The 22,262-nt window shown below is 33.5% G+C and overlaps 2 protein-coding genes across 2 annotated transcripts; both read right to left on the reverse strand.

Moving 5' to 3' along the window:
- Positions 1-9,325: 9,325 nt before the first annotated feature.
- On the reverse strand, positions 9,326-11,679 carry Mocs2B (Molybdenum cofactor synthesis 2B). The gene is made up of 7 exons (XM_011498168.1): positions 11,535-11,679; positions 11,025-11,328; positions 10,384-10,711; positions 10,217-10,314; positions 9,918-10,153; positions 9,749-9,838; positions 9,326-9,448 (listed from the first exon to the last, which is right to left on the reverse strand). The coding sequence occupies exons 1-7, from the start codon at positions 11,673-11,675 to the stop codon at positions 9,377-9,379; spliced, it is 1,269 nt and encodes a 422-aa protein (XP_011496470.1). The 5' UTR covers positions 11,676-11,679; the 3' UTR covers positions 9,326-9,376.
- A 205-nt stretch (positions 11,680-11,884) lies between these two features.
- Positions 11,885-12,479, reverse strand: Mocs2A (Molybdenum cofactor synthesis 2A). The gene has a single exon (XM_011498316.1). It carries the CDS (start codon positions 12,182-12,184, stop codon positions 11,885-11,887), a length of 300 nt encoding a protein of 99 aa, XP_011496618.1. The 5' UTR covers positions 12,185-12,479.
- Between the last annotated feature and the right edge of the window lie 9,783 nt (positions 12,480-22,262).

The following is a 22,262-nucleotide window of genomic DNA, read 5'->3' on the forward strand; positions in this document are numbered from 1 at the left end:
AAAGCGATTGGGGAGTAGAGGAGAGGCCAGCGCCGTCGAAATTGCGAGTCTATTTTGGAAGGAGAATCGAAACAAATGCTTATCGCTTACATTCGGATGACCTTGTCACAATTTGTTTTCTCGTATAAAAATACGTACGAATCTTTTCACCCGAAAGCACATTATGGATTATGAGAGACGAGTCCTTTCGAATTTCTTTTATCTCCGAGCCACTAAACCGTGTTTCTCCTCCTCCTCCTCCTCCTCCTCCTCCTTCCCCCCTCACTCACTCTCTCTCTCTCTCTATCTCTCTCTCTCTCTTCATTTTACCCACGAGCAGCAGATGTAATTTATAATTGCCGTTATGACGAATACTTTAGGCGCTAATGTTTGATTTAGCACTTAAATAATGTAATGTATGAGTAACGATCGAATAGTAATTGCTTACATCCTGTTATTAGCAATTTACATTATCATCTCAAACATTGTACTTAAGTTATACGAATATATCGATCGAGAGTTAGGATATATTTTTAATTGAAAAACTACAGGAAGACAATGATGTTTTATCGATTGAAATTGCCATCATTCTCATTGGCAAAGCAAATTTTTATTCTCATATTACTAAATATGTGTATTATTACAATTCCTAATTAATCGCCGACCGATGAATATTCATTAATAATCGAATATTTATTGTATTATTATTTTGGCGCAATGATTTGATGAGCATCAAATTGAAATGTCTACAGCGAGAAAAAACGAACTGCGATTTTCTTTGAAATTCGATTCCGTTAATTGTGAAATTCTTGGTAATATTTACAGTTCTCGTCGATGAACGAACATTCATAGAAAAAATATTACAGTTATTGTATTTTCATGATAAATCTATGACGCGCTGGCTTGCATCGATAGTAGCACTGATTATTTTTGAAAATCGATTCTCTCAACTATTAACAACATTTTAGTCGCTTATATGAATGACGAATTTTACTTGGTATTGGTGAGGGAGTGGGAGGATGTTACAACAACGGTGGCTGGCTGGAATCTGCTATTACAATGAAAAATGTCTAAGGTGATGTTGGTGTTTACTGGAACGAAACTATGACTGACCTCTTGGACATAAATAAATAGAAAGTCAGACGATAATTATAAGAATTTACGGAATGAAATGGGTGAAGGAGTGAAACTGTTCTACTCCATATATTCATGGCAAAAGTATAAAATTTGTGATGAGCCGCCAATGTGAACTTGAAAGTTACTGTGCATACAAGAGGTTTTGCGCGCGAGCGCGTGTGTGTGTGTGACACAGAGAGAGAGAGAGAGAGAGAGAGAGAGAGAGAGAGAGTGTGTGTGGGGGAGGGGGCACGAGGGTGAAAAAGACAAATAATACGAGGTAAGCATTGCAAGTGACAACGAAGAATTGGACAGAGAGCGAGACGAGGAGCCCGGAGGAGAGAACGGAGGGCAAAGGAAAGGGAGATTGACAGTGGCGCGAGGAACGACGAGGTGGGAAGCCGGCGGAAGTGCCCGTCTATTTTTACCGGGGAAAGCTCAGCGCACACGGGGGTACTCGACTAGCACTTGCACGCCCCCGCTGGGAGCCTGGAGCCCGAAGATCGGGGAGGGTATTCGAGCGAGAGGGTCGCGGATCTAAATATAAAGGAGCCCTTGGCCGTGCGTCGACACCCCGCGACAACCCGTGAACAAGCACAGCCCCTCAGCCATCCATCGACGGCCGCGAGGAACGGCGCGCCAAGGTTAGGGAGCCCGGAAGCAGGCCGGCGCGGCGTCCTCGACAACCCGGAACCCACTCACCTCCTCGCTCCCTCGACGGCGCCTCCTCCTTCACCTCCACGGGGGCGTCCCTCGCAGCCGACGATCGCCGCTCTCCTCCGACGAGGCCGGCCCTCGGCAGCCTCGGGAGCCTCAAGAGCGGCGCGAAGGCGCCGCGGCCCCGACGCGGACTGCCGTCTAGCCGTCGAGTCGTGAACTAAGTGACGCCGTCCGGACTGCGGCCTGCGGCACTCGAGCGCACGTGGCCCCGGAGCCGCCGGCCCGAGAGTCCTTGGGCGGAGGTGCCGCCGCCTCGCGTCCGGACGCGGCTCGCCGAGCTATCCGGGAACGGTCGTTTAGCATTGTGACGGTGTTGGCAGCTGCCGCCCGGGTCACGGTCAAGGCGACTGTCCAAGCAACATGTGACAACGGCAACGGCGTTATCGACGACGACGACGATTAGAACATTGGGATGCGCCTTCATCCATCGACGCACTCGTCCTTTTTTCCCGCACTTCCTACACATCCCTCCCCACTATCACCGCACAAATTCATTTCACCTTGTTTCCGGCCCCATTTACCAACGCCTGCAACTACATTCCCAGCCCTCTTACTTCCCACCTCATCCTCCTCACCTCCTCCTCCTCCTCCTCCTCCTCCTCCTCAGCTGTCACCACCTACTCCTTGCGAATTCGGCCAATTTCCCACTGACCTCGCTTAGGTTGATATAGATTTCTCGTTTGATGCTCTCTCGAATTATCGAATATCCCGGACATTTCCCACTCTTTATGCAAAAGAACGTGTGCCGATATTATTTGTGTAAAGCTTCATCGACGCCGAGGTCCTTAAAGCCTTCAATGTCTAATGCATTTTCTATTAATCATATAGTTTTAATCCTAAACATTATTACTTAGGAAAATATCTCACAAAGTTTATTCAACGAGACTCGACAATAATTTCTTTTAACTTACAATCTATATTATGCTACATGCAACCTATACGAGAAAATTCGTTATTTACATTTATTATTATTGTTATTACCGTTGTCATTATTATTATTATTGTTGTTATTGTTTGTTTGTTGTTGTTGTTGTTGTTGTTGTTATGATTATTGTTGTTATGATTATTGTTGTTATTATTATTGTTGTTGTTGTTGTTGTCGTTGTTGTTGTTGTTGTTGTTGTTGTTGTTGTTATTATTATTATGATTATTGTTGTTATGATTATTGTTGTTATGATTATTGTTGTTATGATTATTGTTGTTATGATTATTGTTGTTATGATTATTGTTGTTATGATTATTGTTGTTATGATTATTGTTGTTATGATATTCTTCCAATAAATCTTACGTATTACAATATTTCACTCAACTTTACTTTCGAATCTTTATTTTTCCCTCCAAATTGCATATGGCCTGCGCCAAAATCCTTATTGGATTATTAACAATAGATCAATGCGCGGAAACAAGTGCAGGGGTCTAAGCATTTTATAGGTAAAAATTGTAAAATCATTATTAATAATATGAGAAATGTATCTTTTAGTTATTGTGTCTATTTAATGAAATAAGCGTTATCTATCGGAGAAATGCATTTCATGTACAACTAATGTCATGTTCTAGATTTTAAATTAACTATTAACGGCCGTAACTATTAATGTCGTAATTGCGAAAACTTGTGTGAATTAAATATCTAAAAGCATCGACAAATAGTTGTTCGAATTTTTGATAAAATGGAAATATTTTGCAGCGAATTATATAACGAATGTTTACTACTAATACATATAAATATTCGATATATTAGCCTTATCTCTAAGGCTGCGTAATAGAAATTTTTTTTAATTATCAGCCTTGTTAATTTGGCTAGAAATAAAAATTACCTAAATATTTATTCGAAATTTAAAAAAACAATTTTTTTTTTTATAATTATCTAGAAAAACTTTAAAGTGAATTACAACGAATTGAATGAATAATTTAAGCTCCAAGTCATTTTCAGTTAAAGTTGTGGAACGAATTTGTTGCCTTTAACGCCAAATATACTTGCTTAATTTAAGATTACATTACTTAAAATTACATTTATACATTCTCATCTCTGTTGAATATATTGATTGCAGTGTCTGTGATTAAATTATAATTTCAATTTATTCAATTAACTCGTTATTGTTAATGTCACTATATTCGCATAGTAATATTGAAATTATTATACATTGATCTTATTTTCAAACAATGAAATTCATTCATATATGCTTATTATATCATAATAAATCATTTAATAAAATCTTAATTAATGCCTTTTACAAATTCATAGACAATAATTGTTTTAGTTTTGTTTTCGTTGAAATTGATATTCAACCAAAAGAGTAAGTTAACAAATTATTTCAATAATAAAAATAATGGACTAAAATGTTATTTTTCATTAAATCAAAAGTAGCGAGAAAAAAAGATAGATTAAAATCTTATTAATAATATCTTATTAATATATAAATAATTATTAATACGTAAATTTATTACTTTAATTTCATTAATACTTAAACCAATAAATTAAATATTATCCTTACTGTTCTAAGGCATTCGTTTGAAAGATGCATATCATCAATAATATTTTATTATTACATTGCGAATCCATGTATGTATATATATATATATATATATATATATATATATAATAGACAATCAATTATATGTTTGTATAGAGCAAATAGATATGTAGATATAATTGCAATAGTAATCAATTTGCAAAACATCCGTACAACGTTAAAGCTTCATTAGTTTTCATATAAATTTACAAAATATCTTATATTATATAATATGATATAATATATTATATCATATTATATATAATCACTTATATTATATAATATCATATAATAATAAATCTTCTACATATTCTTCTACAATTTCCCTACGGTAAAATGAAAAATTTCATTTAAAAATCCCTTCTGCACACATGATTATTAATAAATAGAAAAAGCAACTCACTATTGACTATTATTTACGAGAGCCGAATTAGCTTAAACTATAATAATGAAAAAATGCATATATTTGAAAGTTAAATTTTTCATGGATAAAGCATATAAAATATATTTCTTTCATTGATTTTGCATTTGTATAATCTACTTCACTTCATTGGCTATTAAAACAAAATAAATTCTAATTAATCTCACATGTCATTACAATTTATTTATTTAATGATAGATTTGCCCCCAGATTTCGTGCCTTTATCGCTTCATATGCATATTTATTTCAAGACAACAATCTACTTACACGAATAAAGTGTTACATCGACGCTCCATGTTATTTAAGGTAATTCGACTGACTAATATTCATTGCATTATAGTAATTTTGAATGGCGGTTTATTACTATTTGAAATACTACTCAAATTCACTGTAATATCAGCTACCACAGAAATAGACGTTTGCAATGTACTATTAAACAAAAATAAACAAAAATACCGTACCATTACTGCAGTGTTGCATGAAAATTGTATTATCAACTCATACATTTTTCATGATATTCTATCAGTGCATATACATTGAAACAATAAAATGAATTGCAGTGATACATATTAAGTAAATATTCGAAGAAGAGAAAAACGTATGTTGAAGAAAAGCGTTATATAATTATATCACTTTTTTTTTTTTTTTTGAATATTTGTATAAAATAATTATCAAAAGCCCCGCTTGTTTCGTCAGTTTTATTCATAAGAACTTTTTACATGAGGTTTATATTGGCATCTTTATTTATTGCTGACAACGATCTTTATTCGTGAAAGAAATTAAAAAGTATTGTAAATTTATTCATTTAAAAACAATATGTGCAATAATGTGCTTTTATGTGCCTATATTTCAAGCTAATTGTTATTTAGGTATAAATAATTAATATAATTTTTGCTAACCAATAATATCAATCGTTCCTATTACAATTTTAAGTTCCTTCTTACACTAAAACTTCTTGCCTACATGTTTAGTACTAAAATAATATATAATTCTACTTTACTTTATTATAATCTTTATATTATTTATTTTATATATTTATTTTATATAATTTATATTATTGTATAACGTATATTAACAATTTAACATATGTTTTGTTCTATATATATATATGAATTTAAATACATTATGTTAATAACATACAATTTTTATATGAAAGAAAGCAATTATTAATTATTTCGAAATTTAAATTATAATTAAATTTATAAAATACTCGAACTATATATTGACTGGCAAACATGTAACTTTGAAACTTATTTTGTAAACAAAATTTTCAATATTTATTATTTATTATTCTATCACTTAGTAACATATAATTCTACTTATTATTATTAATAAATCTAAAAAAAAATTGTATTATCTAGCTTGGTAATTTGATTAGTAAGTAAGTAATGATTTGAAGAAAATGTTTAACGTGTAGTATTTTAGTAGGGAGTGAATAATCAAATGTTACGCGATAACCATGTATAAACATAATATTATCGTTATTATTAAATATTCTTAACAATAACAAGCGTTTTTAAATTTTAAATATTAATTACAGAAATACTGTAATATAGGGGAATCATATAATACATAATCGTAATCAGTTATCTGCAAAATATTATTGTAGGTAATTTAAAAGTACGTAATTTAGAGAAAATATTAGAGTAAATAAAATAAAACTGAAAAAAAAATTAACCTTTGCGTATTTAAAAATAGAAATAAACTTGGAAACTAGGAGTGCCAAGGTTATACCCACAGAGATAATAAAATTTAAGAATGTTACCAATAACTTTATCCCGTAGATTCAAAGTAGGCTTTACCATTTATTAGGATGAAAATAATTAATCCAATAGGTTCCATTAAAAAAAAAAAAAAAAAAATCTGAATCTTGAAGAGGTATGAGAATCTAGAAACTATTATAAAAAGACGAAATATCAAAGCTCGCAAGTTGGCCGGAATTTTGTTTCCAGATAATATACAACGAATTATATCTCTATAATTGTAAAATTTATTCGTAATATCTCTGATAAATTATAAGGAATTATTTATTGGCCACGGTAAATAATAATCTTGTACTTGCATTAGGTCTTCTCAGGACGTTCATCCTGATAAACTAAATATATCTCTCGAATTGTTAAACGCTCCTATAAAATTTTTGCTTATAAAGTCACCAATTTACGAAGGGAAGTACCGAGTAGGGGAGAGGTAGGATTTCACAGGTGGTTAGTCATAGAAATGTCATTACATTTTCACATGCGATATAAGAGAGACGGTCGATTAAAAAATGTTTAATACTGCTGAGGCGTGGTGTGTAATTTTTTTTAAAAAGGCACGAACGTGGTAAGGGCGCACCTTGCCATCCGCGGAGGAGCGATTGGATGGATAATGCGTTTTTAAACTGCTTTGCTCGGTCAATAATATAATACAAGTGCATAGCCAAGGTTCCTGTATTCACGCACCAACGTGTCAGACTCGTTGCCACCCACCCCGTGACGCACACTTTGAATATCGAGTCTGACAATTTGGTCACGGACGAATTCACCCAGCACCCTTTCCTATCAGCCTAACTTAGTAATTAGGCAGGGCATACGTGTGCCTCGGAACTTATGCGAACCCTCGTGTTTCCTCCGAGGTCACCTGCCAACTGTAAGCGCTTTCCGGCCTTAAGCGAACTTTAGACTCTTTTCAGCCGGAAACTCTTTTACTCCTTGATTGCTTCCTATCTATTGAGCTTTTTAACTTGATGATAGAGAGAGAGAGAGGGAGAGAGAGAGAGAGAGACTTTGTTGTTTGGGTGTTACGTCACAGGGCGGTGAAGCTTTTCTTAATTTGTGTGAATTTTTAAATTGTGACATCTCGATAAGGTTTAACATTCACTACATTACACATGCCTCGATGAAATGATACTTAAACTACTAACTATAGTATATTGAAATTGATAGTAATTAATAGTCATCCAATAGTCTATTAAAATTTTAATATTAATTTTACATTGTAAAACGTGGCTGATCAAACGAATCCGCAGTTCAGTTTTTATATTTTCAATTCATCCCTATAATTTTTTACAATATAAGAAAGATTATTAGTCAGCATTTTTTAAATGAATCTTGTAAGATGTAGTATATGACATTTTTTTTCAAACTACATTATCATACTCCACGTATGATAAAATATTATCAAAATCATAATATATTAAATTCATTAACGTTGCGATAATTAATAATATTTATAAAATTTTAATAAACAACGTTGGAAAGATTACATTTTTAATTCACTCAATTTAAAATTTAACTGCATTATTATAATTTCCGTTTCAAATTATTCTTAAGGATAATCTTAAAATCCTTGAAATAGTTAATCAATTAGTTATTAATGTCAATTTTAAAATTACGTTTAATTTAAAAATAATTAAAAAAATATGGCGAATAAAATATAGACTATTAACAATATTTAATCGATTTACTTCTGCTGTAAATGCTCAAGTAGTGAGTTATATATTTTACTTATAGCTTCTACACTTTGTTATTAAGTAAACAAGAATTATAGACTATTGTTTAAAAATATTTATATAAATTTATTATATATCCCACTTTTTATAGTAAATATCGAATAGGGCGAAATTAGAAGCAATTATAATTTAAGTAAAATGTTTACATATCAAATTGTTTAAAAATTCACTGTAGCCAATAGTTCAGGTACAGGAGTGTGGAGTTTTCCGGATATTTTACATTAGTAATACAAACGCAACATAAAATAAGCTCATAGTCATATAATTAATTGGTTTAGGTGAATATTAGTATAATTCGATACGGAGTAATAAAGCAAAGATTAAACATCATTTTCATGTCGCGAATCGAGCATTTCAAATACAAAAATCTGTAACTAATGTGTCATTTAACCACATAATTTCTTTATAAAGACAGATTTAACCAATACATTATCAATATTTATATTTACATTGTTTGTATAATTTTTTTCTCTAAATATTCTATATTAAAATGACATTGAATTATCCATATAATATTATATTTATATAAAAATAACCACCTATGATGAGAACTCGTATGTTAATAAACATACTCGTGTTCATTTATGATATTATTATCATTAATTACTTTATGATTAAATTCATTCAACTAACATAAATTAAAAGTAATTCACTTTTACATAGTCTAGTCAATAATTATTGAATTTCAATTTTATAATTTGCAAAATTGAGCTATATTAAATGCCATAATGATTTACTAAATTTTGGATTTTCAAGAATATAGATTTAAAATATTTGAAAATAAATTAAATCAAATAATTGAATTAATGAAATAACAGTTACTTGACAATTAAATAATAAATTTACGGTGGAAAATTTGCAAATGACAAGTGCAGCTATTTTAAAAATACATTATACCATTTATTTTTAATAAGTTTTGAATAAAGTCCATGAAAGATATTAAATTAAATGATAATTTCTCTAAAATGCAGTAAGTAATTTATTACAATCATTATTTACAAATTATGAAAATTAATTCTTATATATTCAAAAATAAATTGATTTTAGTATTGTCATTTACTATGCCTAGTTAACCAAAGATGGAACTTAAAGAACTAAAGGTATTTGCAGTTGTCGAAGGATGAATTTTCATCGCAAACATTATTTAGCGATCTTTGCGTGCCTATAATCAAATTCATCTAATTTTGAGTCAGGATCTGTCGACGAATAAGTCTAAAAACAATACAATAATGAAAATTAAATCTTTTTATAACGAATGAACTTATATTAAATATTTACAAAACATAAACAATATTGTTGAATTAACAATCAAAATGAAAGCTGACACTTCAATGTTTAAGCATAAAGAGAAGAAATTTCATTGAAAATTGAAATATTATGAAAAAAATATTTAATATATCAATTTCTACGTTTATTCATTATCATTGAAATATAAACTAATACATAATGATAAATATGGCATAGACAAAAAAATTTACACACTAGTTAATTAGCTTATGAATTATTACTTACTCTTTTTCTTGTTGGTTTACTGTTTTCGCTGCTATTAGTCTTCTCGTTACAAGTATCAAAACTCTTAACACTATCACAATCATCAATGGACTGAAGTAATTATTATTATTATATTATACTGACAAATATTAATGTAATTTATCAAGTCAGCATTCTAATAAAAACTCACCCATAAATCTTTATATTCTGGTGAAATACTTTCTAAAAATAATAGACGATCTTCTATATTTTTTATCCTTTTGTATACATCTCGAGGCACTGGTTTATTGATTCCTAATATTTTTTCTGATACGGAAAGTCTTTCTTCAAGAGCCGAGGGATAAGTATTGGATTCGTTTTTTAATGATTTGAACGGAGCATTGAACTCCATATTTTGTTGACTCCATTGATTGTACACCCTGTGCACTATAATTTAAATATATTAATTTTTAAAAAATTACGGCCATCCTTTAATTAATACGTCATTACCTTTCACGTGATTTACATCTTTATGTCTTATAAAAGTTGCGTTAACTCTAGCACAAACATGTGTATTATCATCATTATCGTCATCTTGGATTTGATTACTTTAAAAATTAAAAAAAATTTACTATATTTTGGTATATTTCACAATTGTTATTTATAATGAAACAAACCTCAAACAGCAAAATTCCTGTATGTTAATTAAATTTACTTGTTCACGTTTACGGGCAATAAAAGACTCTATTCTACGATTAAGTTCTTGATCATCGGCTTTGATTTGAATTTGATCTGGATTAATTAAAAATTCCTCGTTACCACTGTCCTCGTCCTGATCGTCCTGATCGTCGTTATTAACATTTTCCGATTTTACCTCTACTGTTTCGTAAACATTATCGAGATCTATCTCTATGTCATCGACAACCACATTAGCATAATTGATTTCATTCGTACTACTTTCTTCGTTTGATTTAATAGTTTTTCCCGCAGCAATTTTAGTATCATCTAGAGAAATATAAAATATGGAAAGGTTATAAAATTTATAACAATCGTTCCATAAAATCATACTTTTATTGTGAAAATTTTGTTTGAAACGCTCTTAAAAATATCAAGAGAAAAGTAATTTTTACAAAAATATTTTAAACATATATATATTGAAATATAGTCGATAAGAATAAGGCAAATGAAATATTGGTAAAAATTTTTAATTAAAGATTACAAATATAATTAAGATTTTATAACAAACATAAATCAAAATCACATTTACATAATTATTTTTAGCAATTTTAAGTTAAGACAAGTAAATAAATCTATTTACTTGCTGTCCAAAAGCACTCCTTATTCGCCTTCCATTGAGGTTCATCCTCTTCGTACACTTCCTTTTTCCATATAGGTACCGACGACTTTATCGCGTCTATGGTAAATTGTACCGCCTGCAACGATTCCTGCCGATGAACTGAAGAAATTGCAATCACAACGCTCGCCTCCATAATAGAAACCTCTCCCAAACGATGGTATATCGCTATTTTTTCAACGTTCCATTGCGAGCGTACTTTGTTACAAACGGCTTGCAATTCCTTGATGGCCATTGGCTCGTAAGCCTCATATACCAATTGTACAACCTATGTTTATATTTATGTTAATTATTATTTATTTAGATACATGACACATGACGCATATTTACACAAACTCAGAATCAAAAATCTAATTATACACCGATGACGCTCATTTTGTCAACTCAATTATCTTGTAAATTAATAAGGTCAATCTTAATGTCGATGAACAAAGTAGCATTAGCACGTTACAAAGAGCGTTGTTCCATACACACCTTCTTCTCTTCAAAATTATCTCTCGTTGTTCCAATGAATGTTGATATTGCCCCACAATTGGGAGATGCGACCATCTCAATTATATCATTAACGTTCAACTTTTCTATCTCGAGAGCAACAAAATTCTTTAAGTCAGCCATTTTACCCTAATCATTAACAAAAAACAAAAAACAAAAAAAAAGAAAAGAAAAGAAAAACAAAAAAAAAAATGGAAAGAAAATCATTGTATTAATAATAATCATGACAAAACAATAAAATCAGCATTGACATTCTATTAATATTTGTAATAGCAATAAAGTACCAGGCTTCATTCCAACCTTCATTAAACATTAAACAGCGACGTTAAATCTTAAGAAAAACTCGTACCTCCGCTAAGCGGTGGAATAACTGCTATTTCGTCCTTCTCGGTCAATTTGAGAAAAGCGTCGGGTTCGACGAACTCTTCATTAACAGCCAATATCACGATATCTCGAATGGTTTCCAAATTGAAAATCTCGATTACCTGGTCCTTTAGCTCGATAAATGAGATGAGGACCGGCACAACAATCTCCGACTCCTTAAATCCTGACAATTCACGTGCTTTCGCGAAGAATAAGATTTTCACGCGAGCACTTTTTCCTGTGGTATTCTCGCTCATTTCCATCCACATCCGAGCGACTATTCCAGTCTAACGAATAATATATCGACATCGTTATCTGCTTTCCCTTCTTTCCAATGCGAGCTACGTAAAATACTTATTCTACGACCTTATATAATGAGTAGCGAGGAAACAAGGTGGAACGAATAATCTTAATGACAGTGATAAAGAGCGAATACAACTCGACCAAACTCGACAATTTCTTACCCAACGTTTCTCTTAGGTTAGTTTAGTCCTACTTAGACCCATACTTAGCATTGCATGACAATTGATTTGAAATTGCTGGTATTAGTGGAGGAAGCGATATCAGGTACTACTATATATATATATATATATATATATATATATATATATAGCATAATTAAGCTAAATAATATTTTCCAACGTATACTTTAATTTTTAAATTGATATTTTACATATAATTTACTTCATTGGATTTCATTGGAATTTATTGTTGTTATTAGATAAATTGCTTTCCGCTTTTAATAATAAGAGAGCTTGATTTGAAGAAGAAGAAGAAGAAGAAGAAGAAGAAGAAGAAGAAGCAGAAGAAGATGATGAAAAAGATGATGATGAAGAAGAAGATGAAATTATTAAGCGCCTATAAATAAAGCGTCCATTGCTGCTTATCGAGTGGCCCCTTAAGTTTCAAAATCAATTTATCGATACCAGAATCTGCCGTTGAAGAATTATAATTTTAAGAATCGCGGGAGTGACAATTTTCAGCTATGTCGATTCTATCAAATATTCCGCTTAATTACATTGAAGTTCATTCAATTAAAATTCGTGTATTATAATTTCGATGAGATACGTTAAAATTATTCCAACTTACTTTTTCAACTAACGATAACTTGAAATTACCATTGTAAATGTAACGATAAGACATTTTGCGTCCCTTATTACCATAATAAAGTGTATGATTACGTAAAGGTAATTTTTTATTTTTTTTTTTTCTTTCTTCACTTCTTAATGCATAAAAAATATACTAGCTAAATAAATTTAAGCACCTTTTGAAATAATATGTATATATTAAAATAATAAGTAAAATCATTAATTTTACATGTTTATCGAATTAACGAGCCAATTAACAAAGATAATTAAAATATTATTCGAAATATTTCATGAATCAGAGACTGTTCGATTGATTATAATATGAATTACGTGTAAATATGCAATTAAATAGTCTATAAGGAATAATTGAAAATCTGATAAAATTGTCAAATTTTTATATAATCTAGTATTGGCATAAAAATATAATATTTAATAATCATATTTTTATTAAAATTGAAAAAAGACTTTCCAACAGTTGATAGTTTAATTATATAAGTCACCTATTACATTACAAAAGAATGTGAGTTTACAAAATCAGTTGAAAACTTATACATCATATAATATTACAGAAAGATAAAACTTACTTAATCACAATATAGTTATATCACATGCCGTTCATAATATAATTATAATATAAATAGTGCATCATTATTATATTTAATTCTCTCCGTTGTATTGTCAATAAATAAAACCAAAATATTTTGAAACATTTTCAAAGCAAACTCTTAAAAATTAATGAAATTCCATACTACACCTATTATTGCATTGTACGCCGACCATTAACAATCCACACTCCGTTATAACAATATACAATTTTATCGTAGAAATTATCAAAAATTTAGAATTTCCAGACATCAGGTATATATATTATATATTATTTCTTGTTTATATTTTCATTGTTTATTTAACGAATTTATTTAACAAATTATTCAACAATAAATACTTAATTAGGGTTTGAGTTATGAAAATTAAATTAAGTGTTTGGGTTTAACATTAGCAAACAATGATTTTTTTTCACAATAAATTCTAAACAAATTATTGCATCGTACCTGACATTTAATACTTGTTCATATAATGCAACTGAATAACATTATAATAAGTTTCAGCCGTAATAATAATAAAGGCTTTAATATTTTACAATAATAATAAATTGTCTAAGATATTGAAAGAATTACTAGCGATTTTGTTTCTCATTGTAAAATTTTACATAGCCATGACATTTCTAGCCTAAACAGAAAATGTAACTCCGTTTTCAAAAGTAAATTAGATTAAAATTAGATTAGATTCCTAATTTGGTGAATGGTGCAACGAATCAACAACATCGATGAATACGATTACACGATAATCAAAGCCAAGATCAACTTTTCTAATTAAACAAAAATTTCACGTTAAATAATTCAATTTTTCGTCAACGCCATTAGCATCAATTAAACAATCCTTATAATACGTTTGATATTAAATTTTTATCTAATATAACTTTCTTTCAACATTCCTTTTGATATTTTTTATAAATACAACATTATAAAAATAATAATTATTCGAGGTATTCGGTTGAATATGAATATTATATAAAAATTACGCGTACTAGTACTTTTTTAATTATGAATCCTAAATTATAATAATTGAATTTGATTATTAAATATAGCAGAAATAACTGATAAATGCGAATGCTATTTTCTATAAATTTATATATTGCATTAAAAAAGCTTTGTACATCAAATCAACGTGCGATTATCGCAAAATATTTCTACTCTTATAATATTATATTAAAGTTACGTGCAAAAAATAAATGGCCTGACTTTAAGAGATATAATTTAAGAAATGCTTACTTAGCATATAATTTATGCTCTACATAATATTTTATTCAAAACTACCTTCCCTTCATTTCATCTAATTAAAAATAAATGATAACATTAAAACATTTTAATTTCTATAATGCGATTATCATAATTAACTAAAATATTTATCAAACGGCCTATATTTCAATTAATAACAAAGTTGTAAAAAAATATAAAAATTTTATTTAATATTTATTTAATTTATCTAATTAAAATTTATAATTATAGATTTTTAAAAAGTATTAATTTTTCTCAAAATTGTCTTTACATTAATAATAAATTATTATAATAAATGAATGTAATTTTTTATATTCATATATTTTTTCTGTACCCAAAATCATACAAACTTCTACTTCTATTTATGTATTTTTTCATTTATTTATTTCAACAATAAAGCATTAACTTTAATTAATTATTTCTCAGTAAAACTTTTTGATTTATAATTCAAAAATTTAATCGAAAAATATGTATTAAAGTTGCTCTTTAATTTTTAATTTTTTTCTTTGTTTATAAGCGTATTGGTTTTGAGATTGGCGTTATTAGCTTAAGATTACGATTTCAGCATAATTAAATAATAATTATGTAGATTATGATTGATTTATTTTTTGTATAATCACGAATTAGGAATAATACAATGAAGTGCGTAACTTTATTATTAATTAATAAATAATTGCTTTACGTATTTATTTATAAATATTTTATAAGAAATGCATGTTATTAATTCCAGAGAAATTTTAAGTTATTATTATTGTAAAACCATACGTGTTAATTTTTATGTTTGGGCAGGGAAAAGCATATTGGACTGAAACGTAAAGCCTATTTATTTGAAATTAATTCCGTATGTATTATACTTTTCTAACTGCTTTGAATATTTCGAAATTTCAAAGAATTTATCTTTATATACAACGAATTTTATACCATAAATTAATTTCTAATTAATGATTTTTACACGCACGCACACACGCACGCACGCACGCACGCACGCACGCACACACACCTTAGGTACCATTTATCATTTTTATTTAATCAACATTATAGAGTATTGTAGTAAGATATGTTTTGTAACAATATCTAACGAGGATAAAAATATACTTACTAATTTCATTAATCAACCAATAATATTTAATTTTTATATATTTAAAACTTGAAAATTATAGTTCCCGATGTTATACAAATCGTTAAGTCTATTTTTCTTTAGAACTTTAAGAAAACATTTTTTTTTTTTTGCCTAATGTTTTAATAATAATAAATAAATGCACTAATTAATTAATTAATCTTATCTCTAAATAATAAAAGTATATGTTTGCTGATAAAATTTTATTACAAATCGCCTTGGTCAATATTGCTTATACGCATACTTTTATACTTAATCATAAACATAATTCTACATTTATCATTTACAATTATCGATCGGACATTAATTGAGATTGTAAAGATACTGCCATATTGCACTAAGAAATGTATTATATTGTTTGTGCATAGCAGCCTTAATTAAAATACAAATAATGCTTTAAAAGTAATTTTTATATAAATTATAAAAATCGTCAATCACCGTTTATTCATTGCATTTTTCTTTACGCAATCATGTAAATGTCAAGCCAAGCAGCCGTAATTAAATATTCAAATTTCCCTTATTTTATACAGAATATATAATATTGCCAAAAGAATAGTTGAAATTCGAAACGCAAATTCCCTTATGTTTACACGCGAATATGGAAATTCTATTAACGATACCGTATTACAGCATCTACAAAATGTTTATTACACCCACGCATATATAACTCGCCACTCAGCCACTTACAGTACTACGCAACATTATAAAATATCAATTATATGTATTATAAAAATTTCAAACGCGCGCACAGACACGCAAGCAAAATTGTCATTTAACCGCGTGTCTACTAAATACATGTCAAATATTGTCATGCAGCGGTAGGTTTTCCGTTTAAATATGAGGTTTAAATTGTGTGCGTGTGCGCGCCAATGTGCTTGTTTTATCATTTCCAACAATTAAAATAATTGACGGACTTATAAATAAAAGTGGCTATTTACAGTAAAATCGCATAAAGCATCTTTCCATTGTCAATGGAACAATCAGCAATCGAACGTAGCAACGAGCAATCTAAACAAGCGTCACGAAATTTGCCGCGGCACTTGAATTCATTTAGACGCTCATTCGTCAAAATCATCGGCCAAACATAAGCAATGCATAAGCAAAAGTGGAGAGCCTTGGATGATCGAGTCGATGGAGAATCGAAGTCGAGGTTCCCCGAAGACGATTCCCAGGCGCTCATCGCTGTCGTCCAGCCTCGGGCACCGCCTCCAGCAGGCACCTCATGTCTCGCGCGTCGAGGTAGCCGAGCACGCGCTCGAGGGGCACGCTCGGAATGAAGGCGCCAAGGAGTTCCGTCAGTCGTAGACTCGCCTTCTCCAGGAGAGGCTCGTACAACATACCCACATCGAGGTTTCGCTCGAGCATATCGGCGTAGAGTGGGAAAAGGTTACGTTGCCTCCGTGCCTCGAAAGCCGCTTGCACTTCGGGCTTTCGTACCAGCATAACGAGACTCCGCTTGCTCGCCCTCAGGAAGCCAAAATACGTGGCCTCCTCGCAGAGTCTTGTACGCGCCATCGCCTCGACCTCCAGAACGCATGTCCGCTCGTACCCGAGGCCGGCGTCATGCGATTCCTCCACCCCTGCCTCCTCCACCCCTGCCTCCTCCGCCACCTCCTCCTCCTCCTCCTTCTCCTCCTCCTCTAATCTACAATTTAAGCAATGTTAAAACAATGAACCAATTCTCATCACGTCATCATAGCGCGAATGAAAGTCGCGCCTTGGCCTCGTGCTCCTGTCTACGCAATTATCATCATCATCATTATCATCATAATCATCGTCATCGTGATCATCGTCATCGTGATCATCATCGTCATCATCATCATCATCGTCATCATCATCATCATCATTATCATTACCCCCTTTCTCAACGAGACTGTGCAGACCCGGACCGACAGGGAGTCTGGCGACTTTACACCTGATCGCGTATTTGCCGAAGACGCGCTTGAGTTCGGGGCTCGCGACGAGCTGGATCGCGGTGTAGCCCCCGGCGTCCAATTTGGCCGCGTCTGCGCCAAAGACGAGGAGCTGCTCGACGCACTCGGCGTCACCGTTCTCCGCTGCCAGGTGTAGCGGGGTACGCCTTCGCGAAGCCTCCTCCGCGTCTACCTCGGCGCCACGGCGCAGCAGGCCCCGAACGAAGGCGCCGCAGCGACGGCGCACAGCCAGATGCAGGGGAGTCTCGCCGGCGGGTCGCGTGCGGCCCCGGACGTCGGCTCCGTGGCGCAATAGTCGTGCAAAGAACGTGTGATCCGGTCGCAGGTAGAGAAGCTTCGCGTGCTCGGCTGTGACGGCGAGGTGCAGAGCGGTGCAGCCCTCGGCGTCCGCGGCGTCGACGTTCGCTCTGTGACCGGCAAGGGGCTCGAACAACTCGAGATGTCCGAGCCGTGCCGCCAGGTGCAGCGGCGTCTGGCGCGCTGCGTCCGTTGCGTCGACCTCGGCCCCGTGGCGCAGGAGCGTGCGCACACTTTGGAGGCAGCCCTGCTTTACGGCCGCGTGAAGGGGCGTCTGGTGCGCGGCGTCCCGGGCGTTGGCGTCGGCGCCGTGGCGCAGAAGGAGCTCGAAGGCCTCGGTGCGCCTTGCCTCGACGGCCGAGTGCAGGGGCGTTTTGCCGAGGGCCTCGGCTCGGTTGGGGTCCGCGCCCCGCTGGAGTAAAAGTTCGAGCGCGCACCAGTTCTTCTCGGCGACGGCGTAGTGGAGGGCCGTTTTACCGAAGCGCGTGGCTGCGTTCACGTCGACACCCTGACGCAGGAGGGCCGCCAGCAAGTCGAGCTCGCCGCGCTTGACCGCCAGGTGAAGGAGGCTCGCGCCGGCGGGGCCACGTACGGCCGGGTCGGCGCCGTGTTGCAGCAGCAGCTGAAAGAGCGGCTCGTTACCGGCGTCCACTGCCAGGAAGAGAGCCGTCAACTGACCGTGGTCGCGCTCGTGGACGCGCGCACCCCGTTCCAGGAGTAGCCGCGCGACCGCGAGGTGACCGTCCCTCGTGGCCAGGTGCAAGGCCGTACTACCGTAGCTGTCCGGCAGATTCACATCGGCTCCCCACTGGAGTAGCGACTCGACCATCTGCAAGGAGAAAAATGGTATTACTTCTCTACGTTAGTTTGCCTCACTTACGAATGCCTCGCGGGCACGTTTGCTTGTACACCCCCCCCCCCCCCCCCCCCCCCCCCCCCCCCCCCCCACCACCACCCGTCAACACCAGAACCACGCCGAATAAATATATCGTTGGAGCTTGCGCAGCGCACAGTGATTGCGTTGGCTTGATATTTCCTTGTAAATGAGATATTTTTTCAAGTTATAGTGAGTCGAATTTTTATGCATCGGCGTTATTTCCTTTTCTTAACTTTTTCTTTTAGCATTGTCCCGTCGAGATATTGCTGATTTAAATCTTCTTGCGCGAGTTGATGACTGTTACGAATTGCATTGTATTCCTAAATTATGGCTATAAGCTTTCCCAATGTAACTGCTCACCTCTTCATAAGTGACGCGCTTATAACAACAAACAAGAACAAAATAAAGAAAATAGAGGAGTCGCGAGAAAACGTCCGCATACGATACTTCGAACAATTCTAATGTCGAACAACAACATTAGGAGAATTAGTTTTATAGGAGGATCTTATCCTAGATTTAGATAGATTACAATGACATGATCGTGTAAATTTGACTCAGGGGGATTCGAAGGCAATAGTGTTGGAGCTAATGGGTGGTATGAGAACGGCACAGAAACACACACGCACCTTTACGTGATTCCTCTCGACGGCGCAGTGTAGATGCGAGTATCGGCGGTTGAGGTCACGATCGACGACGATTTCGTTGACGTCACAGCCATGACTCGCGAGTAGCTCGACCGCTTCGATGGATCCCGACCGAATGGCGAAAAACATCGGACTCAGACCTTCGTGGCTCTTGACTCGGGGATCAGCCCCGTACCTGAGCAGCAGCTCCATCGCTGCGATGTTTTTACGAAATGCGGCTACGTGGAGAGCCGTTGTCCCGCTAGAATCGGGATCATCGACACCGATACCCTGGTGCGCTAGTAAGTACTCTAGCATTTTTGTATGATCGTACATGGCTGCCAGATGTAGGGATTTCTGACTCAAGAGGCCGAGATCGACGTTGACGTTGACGTTATGGCGTACGACGCTTCTGACTAGTTCCGCGTACTTTGGATCATTCGGATTGTAATCGCCTATTGTGGAAAATGAAAATTATTCACATGGTTTATACGTGCGTTTATTCATTTATACGTGCGCTGTATAATAACTAATTTATACGTTGAAAATAATATCGTGTAAATAATTTTCCGAGGATTAATCATTGTAATATCAGCACAAATTGACATTATTGTTAATAAAGGAATGTTAGAGCAATGACGAATAATTAATAATTAAACGAAAGCTTTAACTTAAGTATTGGATTAATAAAATAAAAATACTTGACGATTAAGTGGATAACGAGTGTACTGAACATTGAAATAACATGCGAATAATCATGGAGTCGACTTTTCGATTAATATTGATACAGCCAAAATTTATAAGAGGCTGGTTCTTTTGATAATTCGAGTGTCTTGACAATTTTTAATAATTTTCAATTGACCTCCGTACCATTTATGAATAAGAAATGTACGTACCGAAATGTTCTCTTGTAGTGGCGCATAGAATAGATAGTCGTTGATAATCGTTGAAATCTTGTGAAAATAAAGAGTTTGCGAGAGCCACGTCTTGTTCAAGCTCAACCCCATGAAAAGTATACGATTGGTCGCATTGGGCGAGCTTTTGCTTCTTTTTGCACATTTCGTATTCCGAACGTGTCGAACAATCGCGGAGAAACATCGCTTCGTTTTCGAAATCACTATCTTCGTTTATGGTCTTTGTGAAAGGAACGCAACGAAGATCGGACGCCCTTTCAACTTTCAGCTTCTTGTTAACCATTCTTGTTACACTAAACGCTCTTGAATAAATTTAAAGTTTTTCTTATGTTTCCTTCTCTTTCTCTCTCTCTCTCTCTCTCTCTCTCTCTCTCTCTTTATATATATATATATATATATATATATCTTTCTTTAAAAAATATACTTTAAACTGTTCGTGACGTTCGTTAGTGGTGCATCATTTGTTCTCTTTTACACGTTAACGAAAACTATAAAGAAAGAAAAAACAGTTTTAAATATTAAAGCGAATCGGTGACGTGCATCATATTATTAAATAATTTAGACGCTAATTATAATTAGTCGTTATATGATGATATGGTAGCATTAGCACGAGCTTGTTTAAGACGAGTGAAAAAACATATAAAAGCAGCATCAATGTTTAAATGACATAGTTTAATTATTACTTATATGTTCATTTGTATTAATGAGAAATTACAATGTGAATTATGCTAATTAACGTCTTGATAAAATTTACATTAGAATAATTAAAGGATAAATATTGCTTACCAATGTTATTGAGCGACGTTAGAGCAGGATAAAAACAAAATATAATGCAAATGGTGGATCGTGGCGGATATATTAAACACTTTTTCAAAATTTACACTCCGTATTAATATCGGTATACCTTCAATTTTAATGACCATGATGTTCCTTGTACTAGGGTGAACTAATATGGATTGGTATCATCGGGGTACTTATATAGTCTGCCACTACCCGTAAATACGTCCTCTTGGGGTAGGGATGACGATTCCGAAATGTAGTGGGGCAGTAGTAACTATGTTATAAGAATTTGGAAAACGATTAATTAATGGTTCAACGCAAAACTGTTATTTCGAAAATATTAAATACACGATTGTTACAATTATTTATAATCATTGCAAAGTATTGTTTTTTTTTTTTTCTTTTTCTTTATTTTTTTGAAAATTTTGTATATATTGGCAATATCGATGTGAAACAGATCCTTCATAAATAGTATAATAAAACCATTTAAATGGCTTGGATGTAAGAAAAAAAGAAATGGTAAGAGAGAAAAAGATTACCGAGTTTATTAATAAAAATGACCTTATGAATAAAAAAATTAAAAAATGAAATTATGAATAAAAATGATTAAAACTTAATGGTAAGCTTAAGTAATTGTAATAATTGAATTATTGTCATTGAATGTTGTCAAAGTCTCGCGCGAAAATCAACAGTTTTATCGTATTTTCTTTTTCTGTTTCTCTCATTTGTCGGCAATTGTATGAAAAGAAAACGTTGACCTTAATTTTAATGTGCAAGAGAGCAATGGAATTATTCGAAAAATTATAATACCGAAGTATCCGTGGCCTTAGTACTATGTAAGTATAATGATTGCGATGATTTAATCATTATTTTTGTAAATTC

This window comes from Ceratosolen solmsi, unplaced genomic scaffold, assembly GCF_000503995.2.
Source record: "Ceratosolen solmsi marchali unplaced genomic scaffold, CerSol_1.0 scaffold14, whole genome shotgun sequence".
Lineage (NCBI taxonomy): Eukaryota > Metazoa > Arthropoda > Insecta > Hymenoptera > Agaonidae > Ceratosolen > Ceratosolen solmsi.

Coding starts and splice junctions, on each gene's coding strand:
- Mocs2B (XM_011498168.1), bottom strand. CDS start 11,675: ATGGCTGACTTAAAGAATTTTGTTGCTCTCGAGATAGAAAAGTTGAAC. Junction 11,329..11,534: donor ATAATTTTGAAGAGAAGAAG/GTGTGTATGGAA, acceptor ATATAAACATAG/GTTGTACAATTGGTATATGA. Junction 10,712..11,024: donor GGAGTGCTTTTGGACAGCAA/GTAAATAGATTT, acceptor ATATTTCTCTAG/ATGATACTAAAATTGCTGCG.
- Mocs2A (XM_011498316.1), bottom strand. CDS start 12,184: ATGTGGATGGAAATGAGCGAGAATACCACAGGAAAAAGTGCTCGCGTG.